At 37.1% G+C, this 17,777-nt stretch overlaps 1 protein-coding gene across 2 annotated transcripts; it reads left to right on the top strand.

Moving 5' to 3' along the window:
- Positions 1-536: 536 nt before the first annotated feature.
- Positions 537-12,467, top strand: alkal1 (ALK and LTK ligand 1). Of its 2 annotated transcripts, none has more exons than XM_059341789.1 (6): positions 537-800; positions 1,145-1,426; positions 4,405-4,458; positions 5,131-5,211; positions 8,814-8,887; positions 11,948-12,467. In XM_059341789.1, exons 2-5 carry the CDS (start codon positions 1,156-1,158, stop codon positions 8,876-8,878), a joined length of 471 nt encoding a protein of 156 aa, XP_059197772.1. In that variant the 5' UTR covers positions 537-800; positions 1,145-1,155; the 3' UTR covers positions 8,879-8,887; positions 11,948-12,467. The 2 variants fall into 2 exon arrangements, with proteins under 2 accessions (XP_059197772.1, XP_059197771.1); XM_059341788.1 differs by having other exon boundaries at positions 5,128-5,211.
- Positions 12,468-17,777: the final 5,310 nt, after the last annotated feature.

The following is a 17,777-nucleotide window of genomic DNA, read 5'->3' as shown; positions in this document are numbered from 1 at the left end:
TTACATTACGCAGGAACCACATTTTGATTATCTGTCTTTAAAGAGGGGTTTTTAACTTACACAGCCGAGCCAGCAGTCTAACTTGTTTGGCTCCCTTTCAAATACATTTTAAACTTACCCACGAATTGAATACATTTTTTAAAGCTCTACCACAAATATAGGTTTCTATTCAGCAAGGGGTGGAAACTGCCGGATGGCTGCTCCTGGAGGCGCATTCTCTGCAGCGCTTAGGCGGTCACAAGACTTGGACATCGGTGAGCAAAAACATCGACACGCTGACAGGTCAGCTAGAGGCTTACAGGCCCACAGATTCTTCTCTCCTCTGCATCCAACATCCAACAAGTTGCTCCAAAACTACTTTCATGCGCGCTGCGCGCAACGGTCCTTGTCGTTTATTTTTTCATTGGAAATTTAAGCAAGGCTCTTTTTTTAGATGGTAAACCATTACTCTGTCTGGAAAGGGTAATTTGTATTTGAAGCCGAATAGTCCTGTGAAACTTCAACTAGTGATGTTTCGGTGCGTAAAGGAGGGGTGCATGCCAAAGTGAGCGAATGCCACTGGAAGAAATTGCACCAAAGATGTCAACATTGCTTTACCACCCACACGAAATCGATTGTATTACCTTCAAGAAGGTGGTTCCTCGTATAAATAGGGACGCATTATTTCAAGAAAGACGGTGGTGAGCGCAATCGTCTACTCTCTCTCTCTCCTATCCGGACCACAGACAACGCCTGGAAGAATTTGCTGAAGACAACTGTGTCCACACTGCAGGACATAAGCATCTTGTGCTCCAAAACTAGTAAGTTTAAAGTTAGATTGAATCTATTTGTTTTACCTTTTTTAATAATTTAGACCAAAAGTGCTTTCTTGTGATTAATTCCACTTTTGGAAGCTATGTATGTTTTCTCTGACATGGATATATATATATATATATATATATATATATATATATATATATATATATATATATGTGTGTGTATATATATATATATAATTTATTTCTTTTTTTAAATGTGAAGGATCTACATTTACAAGAAATTCTGATACATCTGTTGGTAAAGTGTACAGCTATCTTTTGGGGTTTTAGAATTAAATAGACTGTAAAAAAAAAGTGTATTGAAACTTGTTTGCTTATGTTTTCAGACAGTGAAGTCATGCAGGTGGAGAGGAAATGGCACATTCTGTTGACTATCTTCTTTCTGCTCATCACCTCGGGCGAGTGCATGGACAGTAAGGATGTCAAGCAGAAAGAAAGAAGGACCCTGTTGGATCTAATCTTACAGGTTATCAGAGAAAACCAGCAACGGGACAGACTCGTCTCCAGGCGCTGTAGCAGTGGACTCTTCACCTCAGCCCAAGACATGAAGTTCTCCTCCCGTGAAAAGCCTTTCTATGTTCCTAGGCTGGATAACAGTAGACTCATAGGTAAGCTGATAAGATTTATTTTTAGGTCCTGATGATGAAAGCATAATCCCCATTTTACCGTGGGAGACAGCTGTCATTGGTCTGGTCTGTGCTGTGCACCTTATTTAGGAGCCTTATTTAGTTTGTCTGACAGGTGTATGCATGTTGATTTAAAATATGTGGAAAAGAAAAGGAGGTTCATAAATGTTATCTGGCAAGAATATGCTTCAAAGACAGAACACAGCGTTCAGATCTTTCTGTCCTAAAATTCCTAACTCAATTTAAAGTGCTTATATAATGCATATACTGAAGGTATGGAACATCTTATGTAGGGAAAAGGAAAGGCTACATCACATTTATCATACTTGGTGTTCTTATTTCTACATTTTCTCGGACATATCACTCCCTCATTCAAACTGTGTCTGATTGAGACGTGTAAAGGTAGTCGAACCTGATGTAGGAGGAGCATCCTCGCACCAAACTTGTGAATGATTCATTCAGTGTGATTCATTGTGAAATCTTACACACATGAATGGTGACCACCCCGCATGCACAAATCACACTGTGACGTCCCAGAGAGCATCTCCAATCGCGAGCATCCCCGCAAGACTCATCAGGCAGAGGAGAGAGACAAAGGATTAGCTGTGATTGTGTCACATTCACGTAATTTACAACGCTGTATCAAAGTCACTGTTACTCCTTTTGACTGTAATTGTGGAATGAGACTATATGAGAAGACCTCGGAACAGCTTGGTTTCTGATTTGTGGTATCTAAATATTATTAAATTGAGGCGGATCTGCCGTCTCTGACAAGTGAGAAGGAGCTTGGTGCAGCTCTGCCTTTATTGGCCTAAATGAAAGCATCATGTCCAGACTGAGATTAAGTCATTTAAGCTACTTTCTGATACATACTTCTTCAATTATTTGAGGTATAAGATAAAAGATACAGATAAAATCCTTTTATGTACAATAACTGCTTTTACGGCTGAAGAAAACAAGGTTAACACTGGACTGTAGTCTAGGATTGTGCCTGACTGGTATGTGCAGTGGGAGTGAACATAATGTGTTTGTTTATCTACAATATTAGATTCTCTCCTCCGTCACCATCAATTAGATCATGTTTGAGAGATGTGGCACAGACATCGGTAAGCTTAAAGTCTTGGCCCCAGCTTATGCAATTGGAAAAGTACCTTTTTCAGACCACTGGCTGGGTGGAATTTATCGTTTGAGGTTATTAAAAGCAGCATATTAGCAACTGGTGCGTGTGACACTACCAAAAGATCCATGGTCACGCAAGGATAGATGTTTTCAACACGATGAGGAGGAAGGAGAAACATCTGTAAAGCCACTAATGTGTTCACCCTGTAGTTGTCTTTGCGTGTTACTCAGAAGCCATGGCTGTGTCATCAGAGTGACAGCTATTGTAAGACAGACAAAATACAAGGACACATCTTTATTTAACAACTGGATTAATCTGGTGCAGTTTCTCTTTCCATATGTATGGCACAAGAAATAAGCTTCAGATTGGCAGCGTTGTGTCTTTCTTCTTTTTTTGTCATGCTGTATATATTAATGGATGGGAAAGATAGTACAGTACAAGCCACATTAGCTGGCTTTGTTTAATCCAGGCTTCCATTTTCATTCTTGACATTTTTGTCTTGGCTTGATGGCAGCTTTACATGTTCATATCTCTTTTTAGAATAGTAAAACAAAGTTGTGTTTATCTTTTTGATTATTCTTGATAGGATCGCTTGTTTTGGCTTCGCTGACTATCTGGACTTTAAATGTATTTTTTCTTTTTAAAATTATCTACGCTGGTGTCTTTCACCCTCCTGCTGCATTGGCATCCAGTTACAGACTTACATGCTCCTGGGTCTGGGGGCTAATGTAATGTTAGCCCAGTAACTACTTGCATCTACTTATTCTGATGAGCATTAAACTCCCATATAATAATCCCTTTAGCCTGTTAGCGTGGCTAATGTGTTATCAGACACCTCCATGTGTTGCCTGCATAGACATTGAGTGGAAAGGGGGTACTTGATTAGAGCTGTACAATCAATAGAAATCGCAATATGGACCATTGCAATATGCAAAAAGGTGCAAGGATTGTTCAAGGCAAAATACGGGTTAAAATATGATTCTGAATTAAGTATTTAGAGAGATGTCCTGACCTACAGACTGAAGAGTAAAATCTTTGTTTGGTACAGATCCTCTCAAAAAATCACACTATCACATAATAAGAATAATTTCCAATGCAAATTAAAATAATGATGCAAAAAATATTTAATTATTATAAAAAATATTGTGAATCATATTGCCACAAATGTGCTGTATATAGGTAGACAGTGCTCATTCCATGTATGAATGAACAGAGCTGGATATCGGTCATAAAGGAGGCGTCTATTCAGTCCAATGAGAATTGTTTGCAGAATTGAGAGAATTTCTCCTTGGCTCATAGATTTTACATTTTCATGATGTCACAGGATTTTAAATAACTTTTCTTGGCTCAAGGGAAGTTTTATATATGAAACATCCAGGGATCAAAAAGTCATGACAGTAATGAGAGTCTCTAATAATCAGAGTCTCTTTTATAATGTCGGTCTTTGGGGGAAATTGCTTTGTGGGCTGCGGGTGGATGTTATCAATGCAATACCTAGAGTGGCCACCTGAGGAATTGGCTGCATGGCTGAGTATCCAGTTCTATAATTCATCCATTGTGCAGATGTGGAAAACACAGAAACACAGGCCAATCAAAGCAGACTGAGTTTTTTTCAGGAGGAGTGGATATTTTCAGACAGACAATTTGAGGAAAATTATGTTTTCTAAACATTAAAGCAAGTAAATATTTTTAAGTAGAGACCCAAAATCCAAGTATGAACCTGAAACCTGATACATGCAAGTGACTTTAACAATGACAATCATATTCATCGTGATTACTGACAAGTTCTCCCTTGTTGTGAAATGATGATTGACATACTAACAGTGCTTTTCCTTTCCAGAAATTGTTCCTAGAGATGTAAACATGAAAGGCAAATTCATTCAGCATTTCACAGGTAAGAAAATCCCCATCAAATACTACGCATGAGTGTAAAGTTTCAGCCTTGATTGCATTCCGCTGATCTCCTTTCCAGACATTATAAAACTGTTTTTAACAGTTCAACATTTTAAGAGCATATTTGGCAGTTTTCCCAAGCAACCTTTGGCTGGAAGTACGTAGTTTTGCCCCCTTTGAGAAAACTATTCCTGTGAGCCACATATAGTATGCTTAAGTCTTCTTGAACACTGGCACTGCTGTGGGTCAGAGGAAGGCTGCCTGGCTTAACTGTAGGGCAGTAGTGCAGAGAAACAGCACATGGTCTAAAGCTGACAGAATTAAGTTGAAGGCAATGCAAGGTTAAGCTGATTATTTGTCTCAGGACCTGTGAGTAGACGCCATTATTGGTGTGAAAATCTGAAAGTTTAAAGTTTAACCTCTCAGAAGTGATTATAACTGAGTCCTCTGTTCACTCAGTCTAGTTGAACACCGACTCCTTAACCACGTCTGATCAGTGCACTGTTCACTTTAATTTTGTGATCTATCTTTTATTTCTCTGTTTCGTACTTACATATCCACTACAGGCTTAGGTGCAGTTATGCTGTATACTTGCAAAGTAACTAAAGAATATATAAATAAGCCCTTGAAATTTTTTTTCATTTTGCCTGATAAGACCTTTTCTATTAAGCAGGACCAGTCAAGTTCTCGTCGGAGTGCAGAACACACTTTCATAGACTTTATCACAACACAAGGGATTGTTCCAGACCAGCATGTATGTATGCCTTTCTTCCCTCACATGTGGCTCTTTTTATAATGTGCTTAATGTCTATTGTGCAAGCTTTGATCATATAATGCTTTAAAGTCCAGGACATATATTCTTTCAATCAGCCTCTTACTGTGAGTGATTTGTTCCCACACAAAAACATTTTTCCCCATTGTTGGATCTGTTTTGGTTATTTCAATTGAGTTCAGTTTTTCCTTCTTCTTTGCTCTTTTCACTGGGCAGGGCTTAGTTGATGTTACACACTTGTTCAAGTCTAATGGGCTGGTTGCTGCTGTCAATCAAATCAAACGCACACACAGTTCTAGTGAAGGAGGTTAGCTGAGTTTTTGAGTGTTAAATAAATGACAAGTAACCTTAACTTTCATGACATAAATTGCCCCTTCAAGGGGTAGTTCACCCTAAAATCCAAAAATACACGGTTTCTCTTACCTCTATTTTATTTGTAATAATCCCAAGTCTGTTATTTGTCATGATGAACTCCAGTAGTACTCCAGTCTGGCCTCGAGACCAGTTATTTTTTTTAAAAGTCTTGCACTTGTCTTGGCGTGTTGCGCTTGAAACTGTTGTCTTGCTCTCAGGCTCAGATATTGAGAACAAGTCAAGTTGTTCCTGGCCGCTGATCAGGGATCAGCTGTACTGAACGTTTCCTGTTTGGCTGACTTTAGCAACATGGTCTGTGAGATTAGTCTGATGCTAGAAGATGGATCAATCTTGTTTATAGATACATTAATTTCCTCGGCCGGACCAGGTCTTGGACTTGGACTTGACTTGTACTCGGTTAAGTCAATCTTGACTATAGCAAAGAATGTAGTTCTATTCATCAATCTAGATTATTTTGATGTGAGTTGCCGAGTGTTGGGGAAATTAAATGGATCTCAACATAAGGACATGGAAGTCATGCGCCCCACTAATAACTATCTGACAGCCAACTGATTTAAGCATTCCTCATCAGCCACACCCACACACCAATTCTCAAAATAAGGCAGTCCTTAGAAATATTCCATCCTCACTGATACCTGCTACACCAACGCTGTCACACATTGTTGTGCTGCTGCTACTCGAAATAACTTTCCTCCACCACCCCAGCATCCACCTTTCTAGTCCTGAGTCCTAATGGCTCAAAGAAAACTTTAAAATGGTTTTAATGTCTTGTTGACCGTGGTCTGGGTCTACATTATATTCCCTGTTTTGGTTTATCATTGCTGCTTAGTCAATCCATTCTGTCACAGCAAGTCAAACTGAATTACATCTGACGCAATAAATGGTTAAGTCTATGAGGCAAGTGTTCCAGTAGCGATGTCTACCTTCTCTCCAATATTTTATACTTTGCATGTGGTGCTCAAAGTGCCAAAAAATACAATTGAAAAAAAAAATCCACAGACCTTGTTGTTAGCTGTTTCATACAGGAACTAAAGAAATAAAATAGCTCCTACACAAGGAGTATCTTGAGTAACAGGATTTTGATTTCTTGAGAGAGACATTACTATTGAGCTTTTCTAGAGAAGTGTCTAATTTAGTCTATTATAGTTCCATTATATTTACGTATATCTATGGCCGATATCTCCAACACTCTGCAACTCTCACTGAAATACTAGTTTGATAAATAGCACTTCAAGTAAGAGGTACAAGAAGTGAAAATGTGTTTTTTGGATTATGATGAACAATCTCTTTAAAGAATACAGAGGAATACTCAAGATTTAAAAAAAAAATCAGAAGCTTAAAAGTGCCCCTGAAACACAAAAGCCGATTTGATTTGCAGATCAATGTTCTTTACTAAAATGTGTTGGATTTATAGCCACTGTGAATGTGCCTGGTTGCAATACTGTGCAGTATTTGAAAAGCTGAAAAATTTGTATAATTGCTCAGATCTATGACAAAATGATGTACATACAGAGCGGTGTTTCCCAACTATTTAAGCATATGATCCTTTTGAAGTAAAGTTATGTCTATTTCTGACCCTGTAACAAGTTGCATATTTCTGCAATTTGCTCACAGTTCAACCAAAAAATAGACCATCCCTTCACAGATTATTTAGTTAAATTGTTTTTAGAATTATAAAGATGTAAACTATCCACTATTTAATAATATTAATAACACTAAGATTAGGAAAATAAACAATTTCTGTAGCAGAATATGTTTATTTCCCTTTTTTCCCAACCCTTTTATCAGCTTGTGGCCCCTTAGATTTACCTTGTGACTCTGTGGAGGGTCTCAAACCCCAGATAGTGAACTGCTGATGAAGAAGCATCCAGAGCTATAAACACAGTTTCCAAACTGATGGAGCAATCCTTCTTTCTTGGATGTTTGCTTTGGGGAATTGAGGAGATGACGTCAAGCAGACATCAGAAAACGATTGCAGACCATGCTCCCTTGTCACAGATGGATATCTGTTTTGGCTTTTTTTTGTTTTATTTTATTGTGGAGTGAGTTAATTAGAGAAAGAAGTCCCTTATTTTGGATTGCCCTTTCCATCTGTGATGCAGTCACAGAGTAAGCATCATGTCAGACTTGTAGCGATTTAATCAATGTCCTGTTGTGATATACAGCAGGTTAGTTAAAGCCAGACAGGGAGACATGGTGGACTCAATCAGGATCCATCTGTGGGTCTGTTGGATTGGGATGACGCAGTTTACTCTTGAATGTATGCTTCGTTTCTCATGCTAATGTTACTAATGATGAAAATTAGAAAACATGAGTGATTGTTTACTATAAATTATGCTCTCTTAAAGGAACATTTCAAAGTTAACTGGATATTGAAACACCTCTGACGTCTGCTGTGCCTCATATCTTTTGTTGTTTATTAATAATGCATTTTATTTGTGGGCCTTCCTAAACACAATAGTTAAATGTATAATGGCACATTATGATATAAGTATATGAAGTTCATTCCCATATTCACTTATGTCTGTTAAGTTGTTGCAGCAATTTTTATGTTGACGCCATTTGTTACACAAATCAGGTGCTAAAATTGACCATGTATGACCACTCAAGAATGGATAATAATTGTGAAAAACCCTTTCAAAATACCACATAAAGACCTTGAGGATCACCATAGAAATATCCATGCTGTGATTTGTTTTAAAAAACTGCATTTTTGCCCTAGGTCTCTATTTTATTATTGTAAAGTTTCATGAGGCTGTGATTATTCTCGAGGTCACAGCAGGTAATTTTATAGAGTGAGGTAAAGGTTCGGGAAAAAGCTCTCACTACAATAAAATACTACTATGGTGACATCACACACAAGAGTCTCAGCTTCCCAGTGATATCCAATTTATTTATTTCCAAGGCTGTTTCAGGACTCCAATATGCAGAAATATTCAAATACAATAAGCCAACATAACACCTTTTACTGCATGAGTAAAACGGCATGGTTTTGCCTCAAACTACATGGCATTATCATCAAATGAATTCAGATATCCTGAGGTCAAAGTTCAAGGGATCCCTTTAAAAATGGCAATGTTAGTTTTTCCCTTGCTAAAATATAGCATACGATTTTCAACAGTCAAGCTATGTGGAGAGGCAATTTATATTTTGGGCTTTAATTAAAAGAGTGGCATGATGTTAACATTCTTTACTTCTTCTTTTTTCAGATTACAAAAGATGTGCAAGACTTCTTACACGATTAGCGATGAGTCCACTCTGCATGCAATCGTAGACATTGCACGTGAGTAGAAGTGTTTTTTATCTTGTTGGGTGGGGCTCAGTCTGCTGTCCATGCATGCATCCTCCTTGTCAATGTCCTCTAATGTGTCAAAGTTAGAATTTTAATGGTTAACTAACAACTCATTAATCCCCTGTCTATGCATTTACATACTCTTCTCTCAGCTTCACATGAGAATGGTCTGATTTATTCTATATGTATATATGTAACTGAAGAAAACTCTAGCTGACTTTATTGGAAACATGTCTGTGGTGCATCTGTCCAACATTTGTATGAATTAAGAATATAAAATTTCTTGGACACACTGAAACACTTTCCTGTCAGGGAGAGGCTCTTATGTATTCAATCTCAAAGGGAAAGTTGACTCCAATGTCCAAAATACATAGTTTTTTAGTGTGAGTTGGCGAGTTTTGAAGATATCAGCCGCTTAGATGTCTCACTTCTCTCCAATATAATGCAACTTTGAGAAATTTCATGTAGGAAGTACACTGAAAAAAAAAACAGTTCTGGCATTAAAAGTGTTCTCAACAAGGGCGTGGATTATCTTAAATTGTCAGGATATGATTCCAGGAAAGAGACCAGTTGTTGACTTAGTAAATTTTTGGCACTTTGAGAAAGGCAGACATCTCTACGGCTGATATCTCCAACATTTTGTACAAAAACAATATAGATGACAAACAGAACAACAGGTACATGTCAAAATATGTATTTTGGATGTTGGGGTGAACTGCTCCATTGATTTAACCTTTATCCAGGTTTACTGCTTGTTGGCTTAAGTTGCACAAAAATCACATGACAGACAGTGAGAGACAGAAACGAACAGATTTCACACATTTATTACACTGAGATCATATTTAAAAAACATATATGACATAATTTCAATTATCCTTTTCATCATTAACTTTTAATCCAGTGTCTTGTGCATCCTGCTGGGAAGAATATTATGTATTATGTTCTTCTTGATATTTTTTGACTGGTTGCAGTCAACTGCAGTCTGCTAATCTAACTGTCCTAACTGCAATAACAAAGATAATCAATTGCTCTGGTGATTATTTTTATGATTAATTATTTAGTCATTTCAGAAAATTTTGAAAAATTTCCATCACAGTTTCCCATGAAGTGAGCTGCTTCGTTAAGTAATCTAATCGATTAGTCAACTGTCAGAAAAATAATCAAAGACTATTTTGTCAATTGATTAATCCATGCAAAAATACCAAACAAAATTATTTTTAAGCTTCTTAAATATGGAGATTTCTGTTCTTTTTGGTTTTATGACATATTAAAGTGAATGTCTTTGGACTAACAAAACAAGACATCTAATGACATTTCTCACTATTTTCTGTCATTTTATTGACCAAATGATTGTTCAATAATCAAGAAACTAGTCAGCGGAATAATCAATAATGAAAGTAATCGTTAAATAAATACTTCATGTCAGAGCTGCAAGATGCTCAGTTTAAAATGATATAAAACAGAGAGCCCTCACATTAAAGACGTTGGGTAATAGTTTCTTTATAATCATTTAAATTATTACATTTAAATAATTATACTAGTAATGTGTGTTTATGTCTCAACTCGAATGTATTTTAGAGAGAAGCCACTCGCTATCTTTTAGTCAACTGACAAATTAAAAACTCTCCTTCAGATTTTCATAAACATTAACATATCTGTAGGTGGATATATGAAGCTAAAACAATGACGGTAGGTTATGGCATCAAAAAATTCATTAGAAATTGAACCATAAATATATATAATAATTATATATATATTTATATATTTTACCTCTTTTCATGAAATGATTGTGACAATGTGATATATTCTTGACAGATAAAGTGTCTATCTTCTCAGAACTTTATTAATAACTCTCTTCCAAATGTATCACAATGAAAATAAAACCACAATTCACAGGGTTATGTATTAGCTAGCTAATAATTTCATGATAAACAGTCAACTAATCATCACAGTCATCAAACTTCCAGAACTTACTCTCACTGCTCTAGCTCCACATATACAGTTATGGAAAACAGGATTAGGCCACCCTTGTTTTCTTCAATTTCTTGCTCATTTTAATGCCTGGTACAACTATTACTAACTTATTTAAGAGCTGATATCTAGCCATTTTCCATGGTTTTCTTGAATATGATTTTGGTTATTATCAAGAAAACCAAGTAAAATGGCTAGATATCAGCTTTTAAATTAAACTATTTTGAGGTATTTTTGTTGTAATCATTATATTTGTCCAAACAAATGTACCTTCAGTTGTACCAGGCATTAAAATGAACAAGAAATTGAAGAAAACAATTGTGTAATCATTTTTTCATGACTGTATAAAACAAATAATTTGATAGGTAATGTACTGTCTGAGGGCAAAATAAGAAAAGTACATAAACCTGAACATATTATGGATTTTTTTTTCAATGATTCAATGGTTATTGCGAGGAATACAGCCTTCTTACGCTTACGTTAAACACGCTGAATCTAAACATAGCCGTTCTCAAGAAAAAGGTAGGATTCAGACTATCGTCAGTGGAGTAATTCTAGACGCAGTCAGAGTCATCCCTTTGTTAAGGTGATCTTCGATGACAGCAGGTCTGATGAGTCTCGCTGCGTCTAGTCCGAAATCCATTGCGTTTGCACTCAGTGAACGCAATTAGGTCTCTCTGGTGAGTGATGGCTGTGAGAAAGTTCATACACACAGGTGGTCATTTTGAGTGTTCGTGGTATAGGACTTCTGAGGATTATAAAAAAGGAAGAGTCTGACACATTCTCAGGTATTCAGATTATCAAGTGAATCAGATAATAAGTCTGCACCGTTCTGAGAAATCTGACAGATGTATATCACAATCGAGGAGGCTTTTGAAGACGTATTAAGTGATTCATTATTTCATTATTTAGTCATCCTGATCATTTCTGAATGAGCTAAGACATAATATAGAGAAGCGCCACTTAGCAGGACAGTAATGACCCTCATTAGAAGCTGACGATATAAGCTTTAAAGCATATAGAAAACTCAACATGTTTTACTCTAATCATTGTTTAAATCTGTTTTTTTTTTTATTTCAGGTCCCAAAATAACGGAAGAGGGATCAATGTGTTGCCAAGGAAGTGCCTTCAAATCCACAGCAGTCATAAGAACATTGTTGTGCTTATAGTGTTCTACTTTTTGTTGTTGTTCTTGTTGTCATTATTGAAAAAGCTGATGGACATTGATGGTTTTTGAACGGATGTGCTTTTTATTTTAATGTACCTGTATGTACCATATATTTGTAAAGAAACATTAATTTAATATTCAATACGCCTATTTATTGAAAGGGTATGTATATAATAAGTTCACAACCATTCAGAATCAGATTATTTTGGTTATAAAAGTCATATCTGATGGAGAGGAAGCTTTTCTTTTTTTCTCCTTATATATATATATATATATGAATTTCTTTTTTCACTATTATGCTGATGTTGTATTTTGAATGATCTGTCATGCTCCGCCGTTGTCTTCATTACATTTTATTTGGCACTTGAGTGATTGCTGACAATGAGAACATATGGAATGTCAGTGGTGATTATGCACTGCAGTATTGAACAATAAAGAATATTGAAGCACAGCATATTTTGCTCTTATTGGAGATGAGGGGGTGAGGGAGGATATAGAGAGGATTCACATTAAGTGTGTGTTTCCTTTAAAAGGGAAACTTAACACCTAAATCAAAAATACACATTTTTCTCTCACCAGTAGCGCTGTTCAACCAATCAGGATTGTTTTGACGTGAGCTGGCAAGTGTTTGATATGTTGGTCGTAGAGATATCTGCCTTCTCTCAAAGCCTCAAGATATTAAAAACTCATCAGCTTGTCTCTTTACAGAAATCATATCCTATCATATCCAACTCAAGATAATCCTCAGACCTTGTAGTGAGCAGTTTCATGTAGGAACTATTTTCTTTCTAGTGTAGTTTCTACATGAACCTATTCACAACCAGTGGTGGGGAAAGTATTTAGATCCCTTACTTAAGTAAAAGTACTAAAAAGACACTGTGAAATTATTCCAATACAAGTAAAAGTCCTGAATTAAAAACTTACTTAAGTACAAAAGTATCAACATCAAACTTAAAGTAGTCAGCAGTGTTTCAATTGTGTAAAGGTAGGGCTAATTTTAACTATTTATTATACTGTTATGAGGTTTAATAATATATATTTTTAAATCACCTCAAATTGATCATGTTTCTTTATGTTAAATCTCAAAGTAACAAAATCTGTCAGCTAAATGTAGTGGCCTCAAAATGTACTAGAGTAGAAGTATAAAGTTATTCTTCCTCATACTCAAGTAAAGTACACGTACCTCAAAATTGTACTTAAATGCAGTACTTGAGTGAAAGTACTTAGTTACATTCCACCACTGCACTAGGTTTGTGGATTATCTTGAGTCATAATTTCTGGTTAATGTTGTGAAACAGTTTCACTTTGTAAGGTTTAGGTAATAAACTCTTTCTTTTTTCTTTATCTTTTTTATAGGAAAAGATAGTTAGAAAAGTGTTAGTGAGGTTGTTACATAGGTGATATAGACGTGACGTAGCTGCACCTGAAAGTTACAGAACTTCAAATAATGTCTACTTGTGGTTGACATTGTGGAACATCAGTGTCCTGGGTCAGTCATGTTTGTTTGATCCATCTATGTTCCCTTCCTTCTGCCTGCCTGCACAACTTGGACATTGTTGTTCTTTATACTTTGCTTTTACACTTTGTGATGTAATTTCTGTCTTGCTGTCTTACATTATCACCACAACCACATGGTGGTACCGCTAACTACAAACATATGGGTTTTCATTGGGTGCTATATAAACAACACGTGGAGTCGTTTTTTGGAGTCTGGTAAAGACACCATGTGCCTTTTTTGGATGTCTTTTTTGGCATTTGGCAATCTGATATCTCCAACACTCAGTAACTCAATCTAGATTGATAAAAAAGAGGAAGTAATGTATTTTTGATTTGACCAGCCAACAACAACCTGTCCTCTGCTCAGTGTCATTTACGTTTGTAAAAAGCACTGAACAAACTGGATTTTATCACAAACTTGGTGGAGTGGGAATATTCTTGTCTTCTTTTTCATGGCAAGAACATTTTTTAGCACCTTAACGATGCAGTCCTGTGTGCTCTCAGCAGGTGATTTCCACCGCTGTGGTTTCTCGAGCAAGATTTTGTTACAAAGGTTCATGGCAGTAAATCATAGCTGTCAGACATCTTGGATTTGAACAGAACATTGAGCAATTCAAGCTCAATAGAACAAGATATACAGTACTTTGGATAAGATCAGCAAAAGCTTAACAAATAGCTTAACATAATCACATGTGGAAGGCATTTAAAACGCGCATAGTTTCCTTCAGAGATTAAATTGTGTTGCTATATTTCAATATAATTGGATAATCATAGTTTTACTTCCTTCTTGAAGTCGTTTTTTGCCGTTTTGAAGACTTGGCAGGAGTTTCTTTTACAATTGACAAATGCAGTTAGGAGGCATAACTATTTCAAGCAAACCTGTTCCAGATCCTCATAATCCAATGAATGAAGTGTGCCTGGCGCTGTAGAACAGACCTCAAGCCTCAGGCCACTTGTTACATGTTTGAGTGAACTGGAGGAAATCTGATATGCGACGAACATAATGTCAAACTTGACGTGTCTTCGTGACCGATGAGAAAAGTGTCAGCAAACAATATGGATGGAAACTTTTGAAAGAAAGTAAACAAAGATGTCATGTCCTTAGATTGGCTTTTTCTAATATAATGCAACTCCTCTTGATTATTGTGTATTTCTATAGAACGTTTAAATGACAAACTCTTACAAAAACAGGGCACCACAAAGTCCTGGCAAAACAAACAGGATCTAACATTCTTCTTCTTGTCATGTTGTATCGTCTTGTTCTGAGATATGTGCCTGGGGAATAGTTACAGTGATTGTTTTTAGAGGTAGCGAAGTAAATATTGAGCCATATACACATAGGGATGCTGATAAGACTAGATTCTGAAGGAAACATCAGCTAAGCCAAAGATTACAACAGCTCAGTTCTCACGCCAGCATGTCTCTGAAGACTCAGCAGGACTCAACAGTTTGTAACACTGGATCGTGCATTATTCATCACAGTTTGGCTTGCAGGGAATGAGTCAAAGGTTCTGAACTGAACAGTTTTCTTTAGATTTCCAGATCTCAATCCATGCAGCGTTTCAAACTTGATATACTATGTGAGATTGCTTTGTTCTGAAGGGCCATAAAATGGATTCCCTCCCATCCACAAATCACAGGTTTCTCAGAAACAGACAAGCCTATGTTAGAAATGTATGCTCCATTAAATTCCTGAATGTACCTCCTTTCTGGCATATCGTAGCGTAATTACCTCCGACAATTAATGGAAACGGGTGGTGTTTTCTGATCAAGCAATAAAAGGATTAGGAAGCTAAAAATAAAAAAGCTTGCCCCTCACAGGGATGCACTGGGGATGCCTTTTCCTGCAGGTGGGCAGGGCAGGGACACCGGATCCTAATCTGCGGAGGATATCGCTTATCTGGAGACAAACAGCAGAGATTAGGAGAGGAGACAGAAGATGCACTGGGGACAGCATGTGGGAGGGCTCTAACACAATTACACAAAAGCACCAAATCCCTCCTCTGATACCTCTGAGAAATGCTGCGGCGATAAATAGTAAATAGAGACCAAAGCCGGGTCATTTGTTTCCTGTCAGACTGCACCCGGATGCACCAAAAGCTCAGCAGCAGAGAGAAGACACACCTCAATGTTTTAACTACGAGTTAGTCGCCTCCAGCTGCTGTTCTTTGAAACAGAGAGGAGGAGAGGCAGAGTTACAGATGTTTGAGGAAGCTGTGATTTGTAATAACATCACAGTCTTGCTGACTTTGGACCTTTTTAACCTTTTAATGTTTTCATGAAGACAAAAGCAATTACTTTTTTTCTCAGCATTGTTTATTTCCTTGGGGCAAGTTTATTTCATACAAATTGTCAATTTATCATCTTAGCATTACCAGCCTACCCTACTAAATCCCTACTTACGCTAAATTAAAAATGAACTGTTTGGTCAAGCAAGTTTCAGACAGGAAAAAATCCTACTTATGAAATTATTTCACCATACATCATGGAAAATAACTAAATGTGTCATATTAGCAACAACAAATGATAAGATTAGTCAGTTTTAATAATATTTGGTAAGCATCATAACCTTTACCACAAAAAGTGTTTGGTAGATTTGGCAGAGAAAATACTGGAAATTCAACTAAATCAGTCTCATAAAGTTACGAAACTATCAAATTGGAACTCTGATTAGTGCTTAACTTAATAATTATCACCAAATTACCATATTAATATTTAGTGATAGATGAAGGAAGAGGTTGGCATCTTACTCATACATGTACAACATTAAATGGACCATATGTATATTCCAAATGTAAAGCCAAACAAAACACACAATGTCTCATCTAAGCAGACAATTTGGGGATTAGTTCTGCCTTACAGAACAGAAGACCATGTGCCAACTTTGAATTCCTCTTCAAAGTTGTTTGTCTGTGTTAGAAAACCAATTTAAAGTATTTGTGTGAAAAATCACGTGCCAGGTTTGAAATAATTAGTAAAGCAGAGTTGAACTGCATGCAGGTAACATCCAACTATAAATGGTGTGACAAAGCCTAATACCGCTAACCTGCACAGATATCATAACATAAAATCTTGTGCTTAACCTTTTTTGCTTGTTACAGTATGTTAACAGTCCATAAATGGGAAGGATTGTGAAGAAATTAAGTTGGTCCTTAATGAAGTCCAGCAATCCTTTCCTGGATGTGGTCGCAGACTGGTTGCTGCTGTCTTTGAAGTTAAGCCTAACTCTGGGCTCATTGCTGTTGTAGTAAACTTGGTGTCCACTGATCTTAATGCACAACGCAGTCTGGAAGAGGGTAGGGTGTGTAGCTGCATGCCCTCTTCTCTCTGGAGGGAGGCTCCAAGCCTATCCTCTGGGCCTGTGTGTCCCAAGCCAGATGCTGGAGGAAAAAGAGAGAGAAGGTGGAGGCTGCAGGCCTGGTCTGCCGAGGCCGGTGTCCCCAGGCAGATTCTGGAGAAAAGAGGATGAAGAAATGGAGCTGGAGGGTATTTAGCACCATTGAGACGTCCTGTGATGACAGTGGTTCTTTCTGACCAATGATGTTATCACAGATCTGTAGGGGCAATAAAACGTAAGGCCTCGTGGGGGAGTTTGCTGGCTATTTCCTTGCAAGATAACAAAGGGGATCAAGGAACTGTTTTTAGAGGCTGAGACGAAAAATGTTTTTGCATTTCCGTTCAAGTCAGTTCAACATCAAGTCAAGTCCATCTGTGGCATACCTGTGGTCCCGAGGGTTGCTGGTCTGGACTGACTTTTGTGTAGCTAACTCCCTGTAAGGAGGCAAACTATGAAAAGTAGTATTTAAAGACAGAACAACATCCAGTGATTCTTTTTAGCATAACATGCCTAAACTGAATGGCTGAGATGCTTTATCATCTTAAGTTCTACACATTTTTCGATAACATATAGTAACTCAAAATTTGCTCCACCAAACAGTCAAGCAAAACATTATAAGGTTAACCAATTCCCAGTTGACACCAGCTCACCAAGTGAATGTTTTGTCCCACTTCCATGTTTTAATTGACCTTACTTATCATACACACGTGTAATTTGATCAACCCTTTGGCACTTACTGAATTATTTCACGCACAAACTATTCAGGGCAGATTATGATTAGCATATAACCAAAACCTAAACATGGCTCCTTATGACGTATATCAAACTCCCCCCATCCGCAGCAGAATTTTGTGGCAAAGGTAAACACTTTAATCCAATTTCTTAGACCCCAAAGCCTCATTCAAGCG

The sequence above is a fragment of the Centropristis striata genome, chromosome 9, assembly GCF_030273125.1.
Source record: "Centropristis striata isolate RG_2023a ecotype Rhode Island chromosome 9, C.striata_1.0, whole genome shotgun sequence".
Taxonomy (NCBI): Eukaryota; Metazoa; Chordata; class Actinopteri; order Perciformes; family Serranidae; genus Centropristis; species Centropristis striata.
This window is presented reverse-complemented; position numbering and strand designations above follow the sequence as displayed.